The sequence below is a fragment of the Ylistrum balloti genome, unplaced genomic scaffold, assembly GCF_031769215.1.
Source record: "Ylistrum balloti isolate Yb309-2 unplaced genomic scaffold, AGI_CSIRO_Ybal_v1 Utg369710, whole genome shotgun sequence".
NCBI lineage: Eukaryota > Metazoa > Mollusca > Bivalvia > Pectinida > Pectinidae > Ylistrum > Ylistrum balloti.
The window spans coordinates 419,166-444,608 of record NW_026781936.1 but is presented as its reverse complement, the minus strand read 5'-3'; the positions used below and the strand labels follow the sequence as shown (position 1 = coordinate 444,608).

At 33.2% G+C, this 25,443-nt stretch overlaps 1 protein-coding gene across 3 annotated transcripts in view; it reads right to left on the bottom strand.

Annotated features, from left to right (window-relative positions):
• Nucleotides 1-6,302: 6,302 nt before the first annotated feature.
• Nucleotides 6,303-25,443, bottom strand: part of LOC132565289 (zwei Ig domain protein zig-8-like) — a 164,731-nt gene continuing 145,590 nt past the window's right edge. For 2 of the 3 annotated variants that reach the window (XM_060229925.1, XM_060229926.1), the window contains exons 8-10: nt 16,252-16,317; nt 15,721-15,753; nt 6,303-11,055 (exon numbers count right to left, since the gene is read on the bottom strand). In XM_060229925.1, the coding sequence (XP_060085908.1) occupies nt 10,931-11,055; nt 15,721-15,753; nt 16,252-16,317 (224 nt within the window). In that variant the 3' untranslated portion in view covers nt 6,303-10,930. The remainder of the gene's footprint in view (nt 11,056-15,720; nt 15,754-16,251; nt 16,318-25,443) is intronic. The other variant, XM_060229927.1, reaches the window with a different exon arrangement.

Sequence of the window (25,443 nt, the reverse complement as noted above, 5' to 3'; positions counted from 1 at the left end):
GCGATTTGGTAAGATATTTGTATCTTAGTTTGGGCAATTGCATGATAACTCATTGGAGATTCATCAATTAATATCTTGTAGATATGTAAGCTGTCCTTTGTTTAAAAAGGTGTCATTATGTCGCTGTCGCGTATATTTTCCAATAAGTATTATATATATATGGACATTTTGCACTTTAGAGAATTTTCTTCCTACATGATTCATGTTTAGCACGATACGAAGACAGCGTTGATATAAATAGAATCACGTTCCTTAGTAATTAATCAATACTTTTTATCAATATAAATCATTCAATTATAAATATTTTATTTCATCTACTTATGTTTAAAGTTTTTTTTAACAAACGCATCGGGTGCCTACAACTTAAACTGAGGTGCTTGATTCCCTATTATATAACACGCAGAAACATTCAGACTATAAATAAGTAGCAATCGTATTAATTATTTATATGAGCTGTAGATAGAATTCCAAAACGACACTTGCTCTTCCCACAAGCTTTGATGGAGTCGGGCGTAAAGAGATATTCCTTGGCATCAATTCCGTACCTTGCGTCTGCACTAAGACGAAATCTCTGTCATCTACCGATGATGAAATACCCAAAGTTATGGATCAAAACATTCCTATATTTACACAACACATCAAATGATTTTGAAAACGAGAAACAATAAACGTAGGTATGATAATTGACTGCATCGACTATTGCACCTGTTGAATAACCTTGCTTCGAACGTCAGGTATGCAATTGAAACTCTCGCCAAGGTAGACAATACTGAATTAGTTAGGCTATATACAATTCCCATGATTGCCTAAGCCAAAGGAAAATGTATAACTGACTCAAATTTAGATTGCAACAGATCAGTAGCGTTTAACAAGGATGAGCTATTTTTTCATAATTTTCCTCGCAGTATTATTAACATGTCAACTGAACAATTTCCTTTCAGAAAGCAACTGTTCTAAAGTATAGTTATCTTTAAACACACAATTTACAGAAATATCATATGTCATTTATTTGATTTTTTCGGTGATAATCTGTTTTGTTTTCGATGTTCTTTTATATGATTATGATATATACAAGAAGCTATATTTTTGTATAATGTTAATATCATTTTAACTTTACCAGTATGTCTTCTTAAAGTTTGTGTTTCAAACTTACAATTTTTTTCAGTCTTTTAAAAGAAGTCACGTTTTCAAATTATACAACAGTTTAACATATAGATCACGTCATTCTTTGTACAGGAAATCTATTACAATTGTCATTAGCACATGAGTCATGGAGATTAATATTCAAGACCGTATAAGTATAAATTAACATATAACTTTAAGTAGATCACTGGTATAAATATCAGATAAAGGAATGTCATTTCATGCCATATTTGTCGAAAAAAAAATCCCCGTACTATATTCAATTATCTTATGTTCTTCCTCCCAGATGTTGCAATTATGCAAGAGAGGTTTTCTCAAGAAAATCCACAGTTGATATGATTTTGACCAAATGATATCTTAAAGCAGCCAAAAATACGGTACATAATGTGAAGTTTAAACTTGCAGCTACCTTGCAACCTTGCTACTCGCAATTCATAGCATGCCATACTATGCAATTCAAAGCATACCATGCAACGCACGATTAAAAGCATACCATGCAACAAGATTTAAGCGTACCATGCAACGCAAAGCATAAGCGTTTATGAAGACTTACTTTGCGATCATACAACTAATATGGTTTGAAAATATGTTAATGAAAAGTAGTTAAACACAAAACAACAGACTGAAAAAATAACTTGATGGGACGGCATCGGCAGTTTTATTGATTTGTTTTTTCGGACGTCCGGAGTAGATTACATGCACACATAAAGCCTCATCTTGCACACTGGCGAATATGATAATAATTGACCAAATGTTTCGTGGAACAAAGGACGCTGCTCAGAACACGAATGGGCGATTTTGGTCAATAATGTACTAATGACTGTAGTAAACGTAATGTGCACAAAGGCTGTTTGATAGAGACATAAACTCATTTACAGATCACATTTCATAGTCGTAATGGGTTTGATTTTCCAACCAAGGCACTGACGGTTTTCGTTAATTCCCTGATGTATTGAATGTACGCTCAATTTGGTAGTCATCTTGTTGGGGTTTTTTTGTTCTTCATTGAACCAGATGTCAGACCTTGATATGCTACGTGTATTATACCGAGTTGTCTTAGATAGCTAGTGTTATTTTACATTAGTGTGCTAAAGCTTTGTGGCCATGTGGCGGTATTGTGTCTCTCTATAATTGACTGATTCATATGTTCAGAGAAATCTGACATCACACAGTTGACAACTAGACATCCTTTCTCATCACGAAGTACTCACATCATGTTATTTCATTGAAATATCTATTTCATTTTGTCGTTGAAAAAAGTGGAATCATTTTAAAAGTACATTTTTGTCAGTTTTTGTTTATAAAGATACCTATTTCGATTGTCAGGGCACATCCGCAGACGTCTATCACATAAATGTTAGGGCAATTTAGAAAATATATTTGGGTGTAAGTGTCATCGTAAAACTGATAAATGTGATAAGCGTTCTCTAACGCTACAAGTGTCAGGTGCTATGTTAGCTTGGAACAAAAGCTTATCTTTATAGACATATTTACTGGATGTCTGGACCTCTCACATGATTTTTGTTATGGTTGCTCTCTCATTTCTCTGTTTTTTTCTTTTTTCTTTTTCATTTCGATAAAAAGTAGCAAGTTTAATTTACATTATCGAACACACAATGGAATAATACCGATCAGAACTGATGGTTAAAAAACAATGTTATCTGAGCTTCTAGTTACTTTAAATTTATCGCTATATCAAGTAATGAATTACCTACTTTACATGTTACTCGCTAGGCTGTATAACGTACTGTTTAGGTGAATGAACTTTTCAAAACATAATTTATTTTTACTAAACGAAGATCGCGTAGATGTTTTCGAAAATTGTATAGATGCCTAGTTATGTCGTTGTGTACTCAAATTGGGAAAGTGATTATTTGGATTGTCCTACGTTAATCATGAAGTGTGACTTTGATGAAGAAAATAAAGAAAGCTCGTCTTTGTATTTTGCAACATCTTTAACGATTGTGAGTCTGGGGATGTTGCTGTATTCTTCAGCTATAAAGCAGTTGATAGTTTTGTATTCATCTTGTTTGTTTGTTTAATATCAAATATTCCGTTCCGTTTAAAATGATCCCATGAAAAAAATTGTATAGTGTAGTAGTTCACCAAATGGATTTGGTATTTTCTAATGACCGTGCATATACTATGTGTTACTTGAACACAGTCACATTATCACAGCAGGGATACTATCTTAACGACCGCACTCTGTTTAATTGCGTTCCCACTGTACTAGTAGTAACGATTCAAAAACTTAACATGCCAGAGTAATGCAATTCAAATGCACGTGAGGTTTTAAACATTGGCTATTAGACAAATATCAAAACGAAAAGATATATCTTCAAGAATTAGAAAAAAATGATCGAGGTTACATTTAGCAATGCTTTTAAGCTGTTTAATTGTAAACAAATCTTTCTCATATAAACACTTTCAAAAGAAATTATTTGTTAAAAAGAAAATTTTCATTGGCAGGTAAGCGTGTAAAACTGACTTCTGTTCACAGTTCGCCTTAATTAAACATAAGATGAGTTCGAGTTCAGTTTATTTTGACATTTGGTATTCTCTTTGTTGTCTCTTGTGTTTTGTAAACATAATTGTCTGTCGTGCTTTTTTCGAATTTTGATATAAACCAGTGCTCAGTGACTAAGCATCACTCTTAACATGCAGGATCAAAATTACCTGTCATCTCTGTGTGATGTAGAAAAATGCATCCCATCCGGAAAGTCAAGTTTGTTGAGCTCTAGGCTTTGAAAAATTGTGTCCAAGTCTTCAAATATCTGTCTACATCACAGAAGGATAACATATTCGAAAGTATCATGAAAAATTATCGTGATATGTATAATGTCAAATAATGCATGGCATAGTGCCTGGAAACGAAGACAGCAAATGGTTCGGTTATGACCTGGAAACCTACAAATGTCAATGCAGTTTATGGTGTCAAGGTTTTCATTTACGATTTAGAATTCATTTTTTCCTACAAGAAATAAGTAAACATGTTATAAATGATAAGATATTTGACTTTGTTTTGTTTAACTTGTTTTATTTACTGTTTATCGTTCAATATCACATGAATAAAGAATTCATTTTACCGGAAACGGAATAATAATGAGAATCAGATGTATTCTTAATTGACCTTTGGTATTTAAAATCAGACATTCTAGAAATGTAAAGCCACACCATTTGTTCACTATCAATAAATTTCACCTAACTTGGAATATTACAATATTTTCTTTACGTATCATTTTAGAGGCATGCATATTTCATTTGTAAATTTGTCTATCAAAATTGATATCAAACAACTAAACGATGTCATTCTGCATTCTCAAAAGGTTCCATGTCGTCAAAGCTGACAGCTGAATGACTTGATTGCTTGTTAACATGCTTTCACAATTAAATTCAAAAGCACGTGTACAGTAGTAAGTTATTGGAATTCTTGAGCTTATTGCTATATTTAATGCTTGTACATGTATTTTATAGAGTTACCTTAGCTAGCGAAAGGTTCGTAATATGACTGTTATTGCTAAATTGTCTCATCAATTGTCAATCAATCAGATGCCTTGTTCTTAGTCTCCTGAAAATAATTCATTTTGTGCGTGCTTTCAACTGTTATTTCAGACCACAACCGCTGATTTCACCTTTAACCTAATATGAATAACAATACATTAAGAGCTTCACAACATTATTCACACATTATCCTATTTTCAAGAAAAAAAATCTAAATTTAGGATTATGCGGTTCGTTCTAAACTGAAAGAACTCCCTCGTTAAGAAAGCTTTTGTTTCCAAGAAAGCTGAAAGGTGGTACAAATATTTGGTTGTTAACTATACTGAAGCGTGTTTCATGAGAAATGTCCCAATCAAAGAAGAAATATTCGAAGGATAGAATTAGAGAAATTATCAAGTTTCTGATTGCTAACATCTTCGTCGAGTTTGGTGGTACGATCTTCCAACAGACATTTGGAATACTTTCAGATGTATAGATGATGTTTTGTCCTCAAATCATCCACTTATCTCGATCTTTCCCGACAACGAAACCAACATGAACAGTTTTCCACAAAGTGGTACGCATGCTGATTTCAAGTCCCTTGTTGATAATCAAAGACCTGTTTTCATTCTCATGATTTTCGTTCCAAAATTCGTCAACTGACGGATTAAATCGTACCAGTGTTTTTAAAAAATGCTGATTGGTGAAAACTATGGGGAAGTCTTACGGTCGTTATAGTGCTCGCACAGAGAAATATTGTACTTTTAATATAGCTTGACTTAATTGATGCTCGTTATTTTAAATGTTAGTTCCGCTGTTGCGTGTCTTCTTATTGAGAACGTTACATTGTACACTTGGATTAACCAAGTCTACATGACGGATGTCGATGAATCAGAAGACGCATACTCTTCCGGAACCCCTTGTCTTATTCTCCTTTTACTTTTCAAAAGTTTCCGTGGAAATCATTATTTTGTTTATATTTTGCCATATTTTTTTATTGAATTTGAGTTAAGATTTTTATGATATTGACATGATTGTGTTACGTGTTCATGTTTTGATTCCTTATATGATTTTAGTGATTCGGTGATTTATATTTTTATTTTCTCAAATTACAGGTTTCTGATATCCAAGGTCGGCACACCAATCTGCGGTCTGATGTGTTTTTATGTGTTAATTGTAAGTTCAATTAATGCACATTTATAACATTGCGATATAATCGTTTGAACTTTCCAAAAAGCGTCTTATTTATTAAACCGAGCGTCAATTTTCACAATATCTGGTTAAAAAGTTGAGAAATAAAAATAAAGAAAGATTGAAACATAAGTGTTTCCCGGAATGTAACAATGTATGCGATCACCTGTCCAACCACGTGAGTTTTCTCCGGCGGCTACTCCGGTGTCCTCCCACAGTAAGACCCTTCGCGCCCTTCAATCCGGGCCAACAAGAGTGATTAATATAAGTTTGAAAAACTTGATTCGCAATTGTTGTAAAACAAATAAAGTTTAATATCATTTAATATAGATTATCATAACGCTAATAGTAATTGAAAGCAATTTTACAGCTTTTCTATATGTAGAAATACATTTAAAAACTTTAAGTGGTAAATCAAAACAAGATTTTTAGAAATTTAACAATTGTATTTTTTCACGTTAAAGAAGAATGAAAACATCGAAGCAGAATAAGATAGTTTTCACTCATTTATTTATACATAAATATTCTTTTCACATACAACATTAGTTCAGTAATAACATCTTTCTGAAAACACTGCACGTGATGCTAGCGTCCTTGAAAAAGGACTGAGATTTCACACTCGTCACTGGTGTTGTCAGTATCAAACACTCATGTGTGAACAGCATTTACGATCACTTTATAACCAATGGTGATATAATTCATCAAACAGATGCAATAATATACGTGAAACCAATAATGAAAGCAATTATGACAAGCAAATTCAATTTCTTACCATACATGTATAATATATATACTGTAAATAAACTATTTTTCACATCAATTTATTTTCTCGGTTATGGTAAACATAAAATAATTTGAATTCGCGGGAATTCAAGTCATGGTGCGGGATATCATAAAGATGCTCCTTTTTTGGGGTGGCAATAATATCAAATGTATGTTTTCCTGGTAATCATAGTGTTAGCTATTTATTTTTTGCAAGAAATTAATAATCGTGGTACTGATATAACATCGTAAATCGTGCAAAATCAATATCGAATTCTTATATCGACATATCAATCCAGCTATGTTGCATTTTTGTCTTTTGAATAATTGCACCAGACAGCAGATTTTACAGAATTCTAGTGATTCACGATATCTGACTTTTCAAATTATTTTAGGTTATATAAATAAATATCTTCTATGTCATTATTTTTCCTTTCATTTCCAGTCAATATTAAATGAAGCCAGAATCACTATTTTCTCGGTTTTCTAACAAAGATTTTCATAGAAAAAAATGTGAACTCTGAAAATAAAAGTCTGCTGATTTTATTCTTAATATAGGGAATAAAGATAAAATCAAGGCCAAGTTTTTCAAAGTTCGGTATATCAATTGTAACGCATTGTCATTGTTCATGACTGTAATTGTAGTTGTATTTTGTGAAAATTGAAATTTACGTGGACGAGTTGTGCAGCAAACGTGCAATTAAGTTATATTCTTGCTAACTAGTTTTAGTGAACCCCATACTAAAGATCATATAAACTGGTAGCACACATCATTGTTGATGGATGATACCCTAATTGTTCTTATGCAACCATTGGATTCTTTACCTTGCCAGTAGCTATATAAGTGAATCATGTAATTTTCTAGATTATAAAATAGAGATTTATTAGAAACCTTGATGCGAGCACAGCATGAAGGCAACCGAATAAGATCTCTTTACGACTATTTGTCAAAGAGATCGATAGCCATATCTGAAAGAAATACGAGATTTGTTTCATTCGTAAATATTAATTATAGCGTAGCTAGTAATACAGAAGATTGTTGGAAGTGAGTGATAGGAAATTCAGAACACATTGCGTTTAATTTTGTAATTGGTTTCGAAATTTTGCTGTGATCTATGTTTCATGTTTAGTTTAAGCAACAGAATTCATTAAAGTGAATATAATAGTTAACCTATCATATTTGATACGAATGTTTTTATTCAAATCGAACGCACACAAGAATAATATCCATAATGCTCACAGCCATACTGTTTCGTAATTACAAACAAAGAGAAGCAATAAACATTTTTCTCTAAAATGATTCATGGGATCTTTTTTTATATAAAAGTTATGATTTATGCATATAAGCGTTGATAACATGTCTTTTATCAATAGTGTTTTACAGCAATGTTATAATTCAGACACAGAAACAATATTAAACTATCATTAAAACATACCAACAATTACTACAAATGATAAAATTAACAAGAATAAATTAAATGGGACAGACCCGTTTTATTGCAAATTATGAAGAAATGGAATGAACATTCTAACACACAATGGTACATGTAAATCTATTCACATGTCTGTGTACCCGGAAATGTTGGGGTATCGAAACGTGATTGTGCAGGTACCCAGCTATGACATGAACACATGCAAATGTTTGCTTTATGTCAAAAAAAAAAAAAAAAAAAAAATCCTTGGTTTTCTTATATTTGTGGTATTTTGTCTAAATTGAAAATGACGTATTCCTAAATATTACTTCTTTTTTTCAAACGTATTGTACACAATTAGTTTTACGTTTCATGACATGATAGGACAGTTGACATATTTTGAACACAGAATGAGGCTTATTAAGGTTCAAGCTATAAATCTGACACCACTAGAAAAAAAAGTCATTATGATAGTACCTAATGTTATTAAAATGAACAATTGTAACTTAGCTGTCTTTTTATTTTTAGCAATAAAGATTACTCAGCTTCATTCTCTTGTCATTTTGCTATGAAATAATGTATTTTGAACCCTTGTTTAACAACATTCTTAAACAAAGAAAAGTGACGATACTTTTTAAAATAATAATAAATTGAAATACCTGAGAGTTTGAAGACAGAGTTATATTATCCTTAATGATCATTTTTTTAAAATCATCTCGAAATAAAAATGAAAGCAATGTCACTATTCCATTTATGGCGAACACTGTATATTTCAAACCATATCTATATAACAGGAACTAAGGGGAAGCGGTTCAGCTCACATCGACTTTTTTCAAACAAGAAAAATGCTCTCTAAAAGAAATATTGATATTTTTCCTGCTTTGTTATTTTCAATATTGTATCAATGTAGAAAATACTTAATCTTGTAAAATTCACAGACTACATGTGAGACATGTTTCGGGTATGCCATGAATATAAAATTCATGCTTATTAATGAATTGTATTGCACTAACCGTCATTAGTTCAAATCATTATTCACATTTTGTACATCTTATTGTTTAACAGTGAATTCTTTATCTTACGCAGAGAATCACTTTTATAATCTATCTATCAATAATGTCATGATAATGTTTGTACGTCATGTCGGTTTCTACATTATTCATCTTTCTTATTCTTTAGAACACGGTATCGAACTCAATATGTTTCTTGCTTAAATAGGTCTGATGTCAATTGTTTGTTTATTGACATGAGTAATAAACACCACGATCAAGATATAGTATCAATACCTATAGTGTATTGTAACCTTCTAAGAGACCAGACACTGTAATATGTCGCGGCGAAATGCCAGAATATTTGTTATGCTATATATTATATACTCGTCAAATGTTAAGCTGTTGGATAGGCATAACAGAGCTCTTTTGTATCAAAAGTTACATAATTAACACCACGTGTTCTGTAGTGACAGCTGCTGACACACAATATACAAGGAGCGACAAGTCTCCTAAAAGGTGTAAATCTTTTCAGTTCTTATTCACATGGTTTAAATAGTTAATATTAAATATATATATACCATATACATATATATATATATATTAATTTTTTTATAAAGTAACCGTATTTCAATCACACGCTCTCTACAGCCATTCACAGTATTGAAGCAAGACATTCTTATTTCGAATATTTACACGATATGTTTCAAAGACTGCTCTCATACAAGCATTAATTATAAAGAATACCTCACTGGCAGGCAGAGTGATAGCCACAGAGTCATATCATGTACAATATTAATTAGTTAAGGATCGTGGGTTATGTTTACCACGACAGTGTACACATGTGATAATGCGTCACATATGACATTCGACTCAGAGTAACATCTAACATATCTATGGTAACAAATATATGTACAAAATATCTTCGACAGCACTGCAACTATGTACATGCTTGTATGTGGTTGCATAATAATGTGTTTTGCAGTCCAAAACACTCTTCGTACAGTCACATGAGGTTTACTTTCCTGAACAGTTGTCTGCGTTTTTAGATACCATCCTTAGCAATCAACAACGTAAACGTTTATGAAATGAAACATGTTATTACAAATACCATGACCACATAACGTCAGATCGTTATTATCTGTCTATAAATCGTGCTCGAAATTACTATTGGACCAACGTCCTTTAAGAACATATCATCTGCTTTCTGTTGACGACATTCACAACAAACCTCGTTCTGTTTTATTGAAACTACATATAAAATACCCATATATTGTCATTACTGTTTTCAAATATTCACAAGACAAACTCATCACTTTTGAATGTTGGGATGAATGTGAAATGATGGATATTCTGATGCGGTGTTGAATAACACTTGAATATGATGAATTTTCCCGTATTCGTATAAACAATGAGATGATTTCCAAACGTGACATCGTTGCATGTTAAATTTAACCTATATTATCCATTCGAACACGTCAGTTCTTCTGAGTGTATGATAGACGTAATGTTATTTTCTGTGTTTAGCTTAGCACGGGTTTGTCTAGCTTGAATTAACCTTGATACATCAAAGGTAACTGTCTAAACTATCAGCGCATTCTTAATGTAATGACAAAGATTTCACGCATAAACACTATTGATACTTCAGCAATTGTCAAACACAACCAAGATATATCATCGACTCAACGACGCAAATCCTTCGGAACACACCAGAATAGATCGTATTCATCGCAGGGACTCCGGATGGCTGAAGACATCCATCTTTCACACGATGCTTTGAGACGGATGGAATTTAAATTTCCATTTTGAATTGGCATCGAACGCGTCATCTGCAGTACATGACGATATAGCTCTGCTGTCGATAGTACCTTTTGAGGTATTTTGTAGTTCAATAATGTGACGTATGGTGTTTTTTTTACATATCAATATTAGTTAACGAATACACACTATTTGTCACCTCGTTGCTAGGCACCAAACAGTCAACAGTATAACCAAAGACGATGTACTGTAGAGAGTCCTTGAACTCGCTGAAGACCCGTTTGTCCGATCCAATCTACTAGTGCTTCTTGAAACTGTGTCTGAAATATAATCGTCAGAAATCGTTAATAAAATAATTTCATAAGAAACAAAACGTGGTTAGTATTAACGTATTTCGCTTAATCCTAAGGTTTTGTTTTCATTCAATTTTCATTTTATTTGGTTAGATTATAAAATTGGAAATTCTTCAAATAATCATGATGGCGAACAAAATTTATACACACGTGCAGAAGATCATGAAAAGTGGGGAGTTTTGATATCATCCTCTTTATTATCCTTATGATATACATGTATATGACATACATGGTATAAGTAACAAGTCGGTGAGAATGCATTGATCTACAAATATATATAACTTGTAAGAAATGCACAATGCTATTATATCATGATGAGAAGAAACCAACAATGTATACAAGATTAAAATCATGACTATTTCCTTTCCGTTGTTTCATTCAGTATTGCATTTTAAAGAGACACGCTCTCGATTGGTTTCTAGTTTAGGGGTGTTCATAAAGTACATTCAAGTGTATAAAATAACTAAGATAAGAATGCAACACCTTCAAAAGAAACAAAAAAATATTACATACTGAAGTCAAGAAAAGTTTTAATTAACACATGCATACATATAAACACACTTGATACAAAGAACTTTAATCATTATAAGGAGCATGCAATTCGGCCTTTAAAGATGTTAACAGTCGGGGTAAATGCTTTGAGACATATTGAATTTATTCTGTCAAATATGTTTGAGGCGCATAGAATAGGAATTAAGAGAATCTGTCCCCGATACAGGAAAGCTATGGTACTTCTGAATGCCCTGCTGGTTTCTTTGAAGTCTTATGAGCATTCGGGCATCACCTCCCCTGGGCGTATCATCAAACCCTGTTTGCAGTATTAACTAGAAGAGCGATCACAAGAGGCCAAGCTAATAGGGTAGTACACAATTCTATTGATGTACTTGCGGTGTACTTATTGAGGGAATGCAGGTCAACCAAACGAAAAGCTAAATATCATCGGTAATGACGTGTAATATTCTTTATAAACCACTAATAACAGCGACCATAATGCAACCCATCGAAGAAATGGAACCACCTACTCGTGATCAATACTTAACAGACAGTTGAATGCTAAGACACGCGCAAACGCACGTGTACATGTGTTATTAGTGATCTAACCTATTTATGTTCTCTGTTGTCATCTCTACAAAAGCACGCTAAGAAGTAAAAAGAAATAGAAGCTATACCCATGCCATGTGTAAAATGCATAGCATTAATTATAAGCAGGATGTCATAATTAGCAATACATATCAAACATTACAATCAACAAACAAATTAATGGCATGTAGTAAATTGTGTTTTTGAACTTCCGTTCGAGCTTCAGCATTTCTTCTATTTGTTATTTCTTTTGTATTAAATCCTACATTTCTGCTTTGTTCATTATTTAGCGTCATGAAAAACAATCATTGTTTTTGTTCTGATGATAAATGCAATATCTTTTTATTACCCATTTTTGTTATCAAAAGATTCACAAAGATGTTATAATAGTCTATACAACTAATAATACACATGTGCAATGTAACTGATTGACATTCTGTCCAACAGCACAGTGATTAAAAACAGCTCTGTACATTTAATATCTTCGTCAATTATCTTTTACCAATTCCAACACTAGCCATCAACGTGCGTTATATTCATATTTAAACTTGTGTTGCTGAAAAATAGCCCCACGTGAAAAAGTACAGTGAATAAGTATCGATAATCTTTTGATGGAAATTTTCATTTTGTTCGGACTGTGTGTAAATATCAATACTTTTGAGTGAATGTTTTTTTTACGTATTAGTATCTGTCACTGAAATGTTGTTTAGGAAAGTGAGAAAACACTTTTCTTTACAAATAATTTTATATCAACATTTGAATTCCAAGAAATCAAGTAATTTCTAAATTCCCTCATTCTGATAAACGGAATTGAATCTGTTCAGAAATTTCAGCAATACTTATCCTATCAGGATTAATAGTGCATTTTTATAAACTTTTGTAAGTTGCTATATTGTATGTAATTTAAAAGCAAGCTTGATTATTCTTGTTTGAGACGTTCAATCAACGAACAACGTGATATGTTTGGCAATTTTATTTGGAACAGTAGTTATATTCTAGTTAAAAATTCGTCCATAGCTGAAATTCTGACTGATAATTAATCTTATCCATATTTCAAACACAGCAACTGTTTCAATTAACAAATTTGATATTCGAAACTGATACATCTAAACGATAACTTTCTCTGTTGCAGAGATGTCATAAACTTGTAAAAAATACATATAATCATACCAGCACAATTTAGCAATGAAATGGAAAAGAGCTAGTTTGTTTGACGAAAATCACCACCAAAATGAATTTCTTGATTACTGTAACAGCTATTGAATCCATAGGGACGTTTTCAGACAAAAGATTTATATTTCGTTTTCATTTTGCATGCTAGTCAACGGAGAAGGTTGATAAAGTAGAAAAAATTCTAAGCGATGCTTAGGGATAGCGATAGGAACGTTCTTCGGTGTTTAGCATCTAAATTAACATATTCAGCTTTGAAAAAATGTGCCAAGTCTTCAAATTTCTTTTTGAACCCTGAAATAACCTATTTAATTTTGCAGAAGACATCAGTATAATTTGCTTTTAGGTCCGATATTACATTGATATAAGAGATGATTACAAAGCGATGCTAAAAATATCTTCTTAAAGCTACGCAATCGTAAGGCATTTCTTCTTGGATCAACCGAGGCAATTATTGTTCAAAATATATTTCTTAATATGATAAAGTTACACCTTTTGAAAGTGACACTTTATGTCAAACCTGCATTTTCTTCACCTTTTTTTCTCTGCACCGGAAGTTAAAAGTTCACGTACTATAACAGACTAATTGTGACTCTGTACTCTCTCGATTCATGAACAGATCAATACCTACATGTCATTCTATGAGCGTCATTAATGATTGGTTTGTTTATATAAAAACTGATATTTCCCCTCCGTTAATCCTTTGTAATAGAAACATTAGCAGTCCAGGAAAAATCGATTCTTTCGCTAAATTCTATTACAAGCGAAAACACTTCTAAATCCTTATTTGCAACAGATCAAGCTGATAGCGAAAAATGTGATAAATTACTGGAATGTGATTTTGAAGAAATTGGGCATGAGCTTATGTCATCAGCATGGGGGACGAGAAAGTGTTATACAGAGGCCAACGATTTTGGCAATGACAATGTAATGCTGGTATGTTATGAAAGGATCTTTCGCTGTCTTAAATTGCGTACTATATGCACTTTTATCATAAAAGTTCACTCAAGTGAACACAAATATAATAAGCGCCAAAATGGCATACATAGTTTACTCGTAATTTGCATTATCTTGTGTGTACGAACAAAACGCACGATGGTTTTATTTATCATTTTTAGTCATATTAACTTTGAAATCGTTTCCTAATTGTGAATTATATCCTTATAAAACTATGAGTTTACACATTGAACCACGTGAATGAATTTATAAACACAAACGAGGTCATTTGGATGCACCTTTACGACGCAACGTTTCGAATTTATACAGCGAATGGCAAGGTGTCTCATATGTACTAGAATACTTACGAGGAACCTCGAGTGCAATTTCTTATTGTCACGCTTGATAGAATGCCAATATGCAAACAAATGAAATGATCTGTTCATTGACGAAAGTTTTGAGTTTTGATATAGAGATGTATCACTCGAAGACAAAACCTTCGATTCATGGTCAGTACTAATATGAGTACCAATATGTGAATCCATCTAACGAGTACGTTTTAACAATGAAGCCGTTGTTATAATGATTTATTAGAATGTCTCTGGATTACTACAGCAATACGACGAAAAGACAGACAGCAACACATCAAGACGGAGGATAGGCAATGCCGTTCGATGAAGTAAAAGTCATCTGACGATTGACCAATGATGGAAACACGAATAAAATCATATACCTTTAATTAATAGAGATACTAAATATCAATAATCGTAGTTAGGAAACTTCGGATATGTGTCTTTCAATTTGACCTAGGCGGATATGTCTGGCAACGTAATGAGCATCGCCTTTTGTTTTGTTTTTACATGTATATATTATCATTATTTACGTCATGTTTTTGGATTAATTTAGTTTTCCTATTTACTGAAGTGTACTCATGTTATATCCACCACGATTACAGGCATTAGTCACAGCATAAATCGGTTCTACAAATATTCAAAATATCTTGTAGAAAATCCAATACACAATTTATAAACACAACTAATTTCTAGGTTGTATTTCTGTGTACTGTTACGTGATTCATTTATGTAAGGAAACACATGACACGTCTTTGCTGAATTTTTATATTAGAAATTAGTCTGCATTGTTGGACTTTGTAACGTTTTTTTCATTATTTATTTTACCAGGAAACTAAAAAGTTGAATTAAAAGTGCATTTTGACAACGTGTGCTTACTTACTAGATATCACCCATCAATCATTATCTTGATGTGGGGAAAAAAAGAGAAAAAAACATACGAAAAATTAAACGAAGCTTGGTGTGAATGCAGTTTGAGTTAAAAGCTAGATAATGTACCAAACCTGTGCAGTTAGTTTACGCTTGCAAGGTGTTAGTGCAAGTAGCACAACAAACCGTTACTCACTAACTCTACTTAAACCTTCATACAGCTTACCCTCTTCTCTTTTAGTTGGATCTTTGACCGGTGCTGACAATTTAAAATAAAAAGGCAATTATACATTAAACATATTTAAGATATAAGGACGTACCTGCACAATTTCAGAACATATGTAAATAAATTTGTTCCAAAAATAGAATGTTTTCGTTAAATCAAACATTATATTAATGATACTTTCGGTAAAAACCAATAGTTTTGTTGGAGAGACTCCGATATAAAAGATAGAATCGAGTGTGAAGTGTGCAAAAGGATTCATTCAAAAATGTAATATAGAAAGAGAATTGTGAGGAATCAAAAGGTTGCTAAAATTTGAAATAAAATTAAATGAAAGGTATTGATGCAGGCATGACGTGGGGAAAAGAAACACTGGTCAAGATAAGAGACGGTGACAAACGATGAAAGCGACAATATCAAAGTGAGGAAAAATCACATAGTTTCAGATACACGAGGATATGAAAAATGCTTTTTAAGCAACTAAAATTAGGAAGAAAAAATGGTAAAAAATGGATCTATAGTGCGCATGTCTACCTTTTCTGTTCGGATCTCTCCGATTTTTTCCTGCATCGCGCAATAACTTCATTTTCATTTCTTCCCCTACATGAAAATCACAAAGCGGTCTCATCAGATATATCCCAGAAAAGTACATATATAAATAATTACTTACTAGCTAAGCGCAAACTATTGAAAATGTATACATGGTTAGTTACCAATACCAAGGTACTTAAGAAATTCTGCTTTTAGAAGTCAAGGACGTTCGAAAAATTTAATAAATAAATGATGATTATTCTCATTTTTTATGATTGTGTATGTTTAGCAGTGCATCAGTCAAATTGACGTGATAGAAACTGCAATATCATATTTTTTGAAAACAATTAATGCTCTGCAAATGCATATGGTGATTTTGAAAGGTAACGTATCATGAAATGAAAACTTTATATGTAATGCACACTTTTATACTGTTTATCCTGATGATGTAAGTGTATGACCTCGAGAAGAGGAACACATAAACGGTAATTTAGAGATTTAAAGGTAATGGGGTAAATATATCTAGATACACACAGAATATACTTATGAGGAAACAAGTACAAAAGTACCTAGTTCAGAGTGTTCGATAACGCTCATAGCACATAGGGAGTGTGAGAATGGACAATATGTATCAAGGATGAATGTATATTAATCAGATTGCAATGACGTACATGTTATCTGATTTGCTAGCAAAAAAAGGGTTCGGTAGAGCGGTAACTCATAGTATTTTATACATATTTGAATTTACAGATAATTATTCACAGATTCAAATAGATTTCTATCAATCTAAATACACAAACACATATTAATATATATATTTATACAGTGAGCAGTGTCATATATTTAGATTCTGACACCAGAGTTCATACATCTGTAGTGATATCAATGACAAACATGGTTAACGGCAGAGTTGTAAGGTCACATTGATACCAGTATCTTTTTGGTTGGTAATAAAAAGAAAATATAAAATATGATACAATGATTATTTATGGAATAAGAAATTGGATCACGTCTATTCTTAATGTGTACTCGTATAAGTGAATTAAGAACTGTGGTAATTACCAAAATGATTTTAACCCATGGAGTGCATAAAACAGTTGCAAAATGTCTGAAAAATTCTAAAAGTGAAAGATATTGTATTTTGTTTAAAAACGAAAGAAATTTTTGAAATATCATTTCCTGTTTGGTGGCTGTTTACCCCCTAACTGTTTTCATCAAACGCAAATCACTGCCTGATGTGATCGTCTCTAATGAATTGTAAAGCACTCAGAGATAATATTCCAACTCATTGATATAAAGGCAAGGTCGTGAAAAAGTATATATATTCCTCGTTATGCGTACAACAGATGTAGTTAGACCCCTTAAGGTCCTTTCAATCAGCACATTTAGATCAGAAATGAATGGGAAAGGTAATGGCCTCCGATATGTGTAGGGATGAGAGAAATGAGAGGGGGAGGATGGAGAGGGGGAGACTAGAGAGTGAATTGACACATAAGAATCGGTGAGTATTACCAAATAAATGTATGTATCACGGGAATAGGAGGAGATAACCTAAGAAAAGCTCGTGAGAACTGATCATAAATAAAAATAACAAGTCAAATACACCATCAGAACTAGGTGCTATGTCAGTTACTGAACAAAACTCTTAAAGAACCTGTCATGGCAACGTACACGAATCGCAATCGAAAATGGCGTATGCATTTATCGGTTATAATCCTCATTTTTCCTTTTCGGCAAAAAGTTAATTCAGACTTTTTATTAATCTATGATTCATCTTTCTACATCGCGACTGAAATATGTTGCTTCGTTATATGCCAACACTGCGTTGGTAGATTAAACAGATTGGGGTATATTTAGGCCATATATCACATCGGAAAAAAATAACAGGATGAACTGGCCCGTTATTATTCAAGTTGACATCAACATACCTATTTATGGATTTTCCCAAGGAATAACTTTCAAGAGCTGACACAGATATTGTCATTCTGAACAAAAATATCCAATATTAAGACTTGAACATACATAAAATAAATACCATTATGTATATTTCTTTATTATACTGGAAGTGGGTTCTTTTCCAACCTTTTTACGTGCTTTACACAATAGAAGGTGTAGCAGGTAATATTGCTTGGTCAACAAGTGTTTAGGGTCAATACTAAGTAATGTTCAGACCAAAGCATTGTTTACTTAAGTCTGACATACTGGACGTCATTGTTCACCTGTCGTGTAAGAAGTTAAAGACCGACCACATCTCTTTAACCCGTTTTGCTATAGGAAGGACAATTCACCATTCATAAATTCTCAACGTTTTGAAAATCCTCATGTATAGTGACTAGAAATTGTCAATATGATGTCCAAAAAAGCTATGATTACAGACCATACTATCTATAAATTTGAAAATATGATATACTAAATGCTTTCTACAAAGAAAATCTCTCTCTCTCTCTCTCTCTCTCTCTCTCTCTCTCTCTCTCTCTCTCTCTCTCTCTCTCTCTCTCTCTCACACACACACACACACACACACATACACTGTACTTTTCCATATACAGGGAAAAAGAACCAAATATGAATTATTTCTGAAAAATCACTGTTCAGCTGTAAAACATAGTTGTCTCGGTAACCAAACTTTGTGTAATGCACAGCCAATACTAGACATAAATCATATTACCACTTATTTGTTCAGGTATCCAAAGCATTCACCCATGTCATATTTTATCGCATTGCCACTAATGTTGTATAACCCGGTACGATTTTCGTTAGCTACGCCTGTCAGAAATCGACTGTTGTGTTAAATCATGGACATTTACGATGTGCCATTAATTGAAAATGGCACAACAAAATAGCTTCCTCACTTGTATTTGTTTGTCCACATTTTTACATTTAAACCTGTCAAAAACCTCACTGTTTTGAGTGATGTGGTAGAACTTAACTAAATTAATTTCATATGTAATCTTACAAACCGTGCCTCGAAGTTGTGCGTCAAGACTCGTAAAAATGAAAACTTCTTAAGATTCGTTTGATAAAATCCCATATGAAATTAAAATTCATTTGATAATCCATATTTCAAATCTCAGTTCGTTCCGTCCTGACAACTGCATGTTTGTTTCCCCGTCAATAGATTCTGTCATGATATATATTTGTTAATGATTATAACATTAAAAAGCTTAACTAATGCTTCCGGTCAATATAAAGTTAAATATGTAGAAAAAATGAAATTATTGAAAATCTTTTATACAAATGCATTCTCTTGTTGTCTCTCTTAAACATGTTGACAAATCCATAGTTATAAAAGTCTCGCAAAAATTAGTATTTGTGAAGAATTTTTGTGAAGAAATCAAACATTTATGGTGAACAGTATACGTGCATCTATGTATGACAAGAAAGAAGTAGGTGTTTGATAACGAAAAGGTGAATAATACAGCCAACCTGAAACTAACTATGGATGTTTATTGAACGTAAAAAAGTGAATGTTCACAAGTGTATATACCACAGAAAAAATATACGTTGAACCTAACAAGAGTGAAAAAGACGAATATTATTTGTAAAAGTGTCAATGCTATGCGCCAAGTGCCAGAAACTTGAACATTTGGACAGTGAAAGATAGACATAAGTCTAAATATTGGACGTGAATGTGAATGTCGAACAAATGATTGAATATAAGGATTTAATGTGAATGTGAATAAAATAATTAATCTCCATGTTTATGTTTATCAACTTCACTGCCAACGGATTTATACGTCATTATTGCATGCGAGTCCCTTATTCTAAAAGTAAAAATTGGCAAAAAAATATCTTCATACAGTTTTAAGTCAGACAACATCACATTAGTTAGAATTAAGATGATGTCTTTCGGGAATACATTTAATAACCGTGTGAATGTTATCCTTGAAACTCTAACACGTTGATTTATTGATTAGATTACTAACAATCGCAATTTTTAAATTGTGTTTGATATCTGAAATTGGAAAAGCGGGATGCTGCTCACGACAGAGATGTTAAAAGTCTACTCTTACGTTCGACGTTGTCCTATACAATTATGAAATGTGTTTGTTTCGGATTTGTTCTTTGAATTATATGAAACGGGTTATAAATTACTCTAAATGAAAAACCCTTAACACAGGCATCGCATTATGGTCGAGATTTGTACATTGCGAGAGAGCATTTTTTCAAAGTAGAACAACGGAAGTATCAGACTTAAAATACGATGGTCTTCATTATATGTTTTAATGGGTCAAAGCATATATGAAAGTCCCCTTGCATTTGATAAATATATGATAGAGCAACTTTGCAAAACTGGCATTTTATGTACGAACATTTTAATTGAACGTCACTGAACATTTTAAGCCTTTCTATGTAACACAACGCATTACCATCTAAAGGATTTTCTTCTGTTTAAGTGTTTACGCAATGTCCTCGACAAAAGCTTTCACAGCGTTTGACAAAAATAAGTGGTTTTGACAATGCTTAGAAGACATTCGGGTGCCATGAATACAACTGGTTTGCATTTTCTGTTTTTGTTATAGGATTTCACGCTAATACTTCCTTCTGAAAATGTGTAAATAACTATCATATTTTAAGATATATTGATTGCAATATTAAAGAAAATATTTATCTACACATGGTATTAACACATTACACATGCTGCTGGTGGTGGAAATTGATCAATATTGCAGAAAGAAGAACTTGCCAGGTACAGATTCGTTAAAAAAAAACCCACAGATTTGTCAATATCAATGTCAATTATGTTAATAGCATTCGTAGTGAGAAAATTTTTATTTTACTTTTCAGGGTAGAAATGTCGATTTCCGCAACATGAAATAAAATGGTGTCTCTCCGTGCGTGTTGTTTTAAAAGTTTCATACAAACTACACACTGGGGAAAAGAGTTGTCAGTTTTATTACTCCAACTTTAAATTACATCTGGTGAATTTCAGGTATTCGCGGAATTGTCTTGTCTTTCCACGCATTACCCTACTTAATCATAAACGTCATCTAACTCCTCAAAACATAACTGTAATCAAGGTATTCGTTGACAGCTATAAGAGAGACGAAATGACAACTCAGTTAGATAAAGCCATGTTAAGCGCCCCGTGGCCTAGGTCTATATTGAACATGGGAAAGGTCAAAACATCAAAGCCTTCGTTATGTGTTGTTGAACTCACTGCAAATGATATATGATCCAGGAGGTTACTTTGATACTTCTTTGTTTCCAGAACGGTTTAGTAGCCTGAGAAGGAAACTGAGAGCAGTAAACAAATCAAAAGCTACTGAAGGAAGCAAAGAAAAAGACCATTATACGCAGGTGGTCCTTACATAGAGGGCCAAGTACTACGAATACTATCATTGAGTGCAGACACCCGTCATGTAAACCATGGTCAATACATGTAAGTAGTGTCACGTTCTCATATGAGAACAAGTTGTACAACAACGAGCAAACGGGCAAACAACAACACAAATAGAATATTTCTCAATGAGATCATATTGGCTACCACAACGTTAAGCTTTGGACAAGTGCACAACGGTCATAATCAACTATCGACGTCAGCAGGAATTGCTGAACATGTATTGCCAGAATTTCATTCAAAGAGAGTGTACCTCAATGCTGTTTCTCATTGTCGAGATAAGGAGGAGTTGCCAAGAACACCTGCTATGTCCATCGCATTGTGTCCTTGAGAGCAAAGCTATTGTGACATGCAGACGGAGAGATCAGTCCGCCAAAACATGCTTGGAACGCCAAGACATACGTTTATATGTATAATGTAAAAATATCTCATGTCTAGAAATAAATTGGGTAGTTTTCTTGGAAAACCCGTGTTCATGTCGGGAATATTTTTGTTAGTGAAATTGAGTCTATGTTGATGTATAGAGGTTATTAAATATTCCAGTCTTATAATACTTTTTTTTTCATTTGGGTGGTCGAGTTTGAACGGATATGAAAAAGTATGAGGTCAGCTGTCCAACCACTAGAGTTTCCCCCTGGTAATTCGGTTTTCTTCCCCCTCGCGCGCAATTCCATCCGGGTGGACTAGAGTGATATTGTTTTGGAATTGTTTTGAACTAAAACAAAATAAATTATATTATCACATATCTGTATGTTACTTTTTTCGTTCTTTTTAATGACTTGCTAACTTTAAGTTTTCCGAAATCAAGATATGTGCACTAGATTGTCAATTTTCGATGCATTATAATATTTTCTCGATACTATCTGTAAAGTACCGTACTGAAGATAATTCGTCTGAAACATTCCCAAAACATGTTCGGAATGTGTTGCGTTTTGCATGTACAGTCTTTTTCTTTTATTGAAATGTACTCTACAATCAGCATTTCATATATACAAAAATATTCTTGGCATTCTATATACTAATTCTCTCTCCGTGGTCATAATACAATTTCTTATTCTCAGTAAATTGCGGTCTAAAATCTGAATTCGTTTAGATTTAGTGACGTTTACATTGTATTGCTTGTATAATGCTGCTGAGAGCGTATGTGAGATGTACAAATGTATATCATTCTCCAAAAGTATCATATGTACGAAACAACGAAAATAAATAACCATACTGAAGTATATTTCTGCATACTGAGCCCAACGTGCCATGACAAAAATGTAGAGAAATGGCTTTTACAATATCATAGTAAGTACTTGCGGCCATTTGTAATATGTCGTCATAATAGTATTCCCCAAACACAACCCCATGTTGGAATGTTTCTCAGGAGATTATATCGAGATGGACGAAAATGTTCCCCCGCCCTCGAAGATAATGAATCCACATTTGTCTTCTTATCTTTAGTATGTATTTTGATAACAGTGATAAGAGAGATTTTGCTTTCTTTCCAAAGTTTATGTATAACGGATGCGTGTTATATTGGTATGTATGTCGGCGCCATAAGTGAGTGACATAAAGACATATATTTTACATGGTCTAAATTGTGCAAGTACACTTTTTCAAGGAAGAAAAATGTAATGGGATAGTTTTTGCGTTACATATGGAAAGGTCACTTATAATGGCACCAAGTCAAGATCAGCCCTTCAACCCAGTCTTCTGGACAGAATTGCACTGACAATTAATATTGGATTCCCTCTACCGCATCTGACAACAAATTATCTTCTGGTTGAATACTGACTGCAACACTAGATCTCCATGCCTTATCTGACTTATTGCAAATGACATCCGTAAGGACTAAACACTACACAAACTATTCCCCAGTCAACTGTAGACAAGAAATGTACAATATTTTATAGACACTTGCCTGCTAGTATGTATGTAAAGGGGAATAATGTACGATATGGTTGGTGCTATAAAGATACAGTAATACAAAGGAAAGTTTGGAACCATGTTACATCTGTACCTACGTCGCATCATATTTTATTGTCCAAATGCTTCCTTTCTTCTGTTCTGATGTAGCACGGTGTTCACGTTGTGTATCACTACTGTATCAGCCTAATTCATATCTTGTTGTTATATATACTACATCTGAAACTATAGCCTACTCAAACTCTACGTGCCACATTTGAACTAATTTGAAAAAAGTACACATATAAATAATTTGATATCGAAAATTATCAAACGTATTTATTTATTATCCTTTCAAATCTACTGTAACTGATTTTAATTATCCCCAGTCATAGTTTGTGGTCTTTTTATATCAAATTGTAAAGAAGCATTGTTTGGCATTTTATCTTGAACAACAAATATAATGTTACATTATTCGACGATAATGTGTTCGTTGTCAAATGGCATTTATATAATATAAGAAACGAAACCGTTGGAAATGTCTCCTGTGTAATATTGATGGGAGAGGTTTTATTAGGCATAACCTTTCACAGCATATATTTGACGATACAAGTTATCAATAGAACATTACGTGTCACCAAACGAAATGAACATACGACAAAGCCAGCCTTTCCTAATGATCTCTAGCTGCTCTAAGACTCCGAAACACAAATATTAGACTGGGGTAGTATATACGCATCTTTGTTCACGAATGGTGTGCTTGATGTGGTCATTGCGTCGTTTCTGCATAAAGTCGCATTACCATTATGATTACACTGAAAATAGTACTTCGGATTTATGCACACAGTAATATTTCCAATAGGAGTTCAAACGCATGATTAATCACACATGGACCATCTACACAATGATAACTTTATGTAGTTTTTTTTTCTTTATCAAGTAACCAAACGGCATAATTCAGAATTGAATATCTTCCCAAAATGAGGAGAGACTTTGAAATTCCTGTCCACTATCAAATTTTCCTTCGAAGTACTTGAATGAAAATTTTATACTGAATCCATTTCTGATGATGACACGTTTAGGTTTTCAATGGTCATTCCCTGTTGTAGAAAAGGGCAAATCGCCGTGAACGCCTACAGTGTCCATCAAACTGTGTCCTTGAAACCGAACAAAAGAGTTCACTGTTCCCTTTTTGATGATGTCGAAAACTGTCTGCACGTATTGAATTTGGTTCCCGTAGACCTCGAGATTGGTCTTATACTCAGACACAATCAGCAAGTCTTGACCACGATTTGTTAAAGATGTTTCTAAACTGGTCATGTAATACATTTCTGTGACTGCGTTCAAATATCGATAGCAGTAAACGTTGTATACGAATTCAAGGTTTGAAAAATATCGTTTTAGACGGATATTGTCACATTTCCCCCGACAATCAGAATTCCTGCCACCACCTTATCATATAAAGCTGGTTTTGGTGTGTTTTTGTAAATGTTATAAAACAATCTAGCTGTCATTTGATTTTGAGATCACGTATGTTTTTATACAGCTATACGGTCTCCGTGTTCGTGCCTCGGGAATTGCCTTAAGACTTTTCCACGACAGTGAACTCAGAGGTATTAATCTAACACCGTCTTTCCTTAAAGTGCAGTTTTGGCCCTCGCCCATTCAGCACATCATAGCGTCAACACGAGATGCGGCCCTGTGTCACCATAATACTGGGCATACACAGACTATAAACTAAAGATCAGGACATATCTTGCGTGTCCAGTCCGATGGAATGACATCTTAGTAAGGACGTTTACCGCTATTGGCACATTTGCTACGGGACCCGACTACTTTAATAAACGATCTGTCGGCTATAATTATAGCAGCTTTATTTAAAGACAAAATGGAAAGGTATTTACTTGTTATCATCTATATATACTGATATGAAGTGATAAAGAAGGTTATAAGTATATATGTAT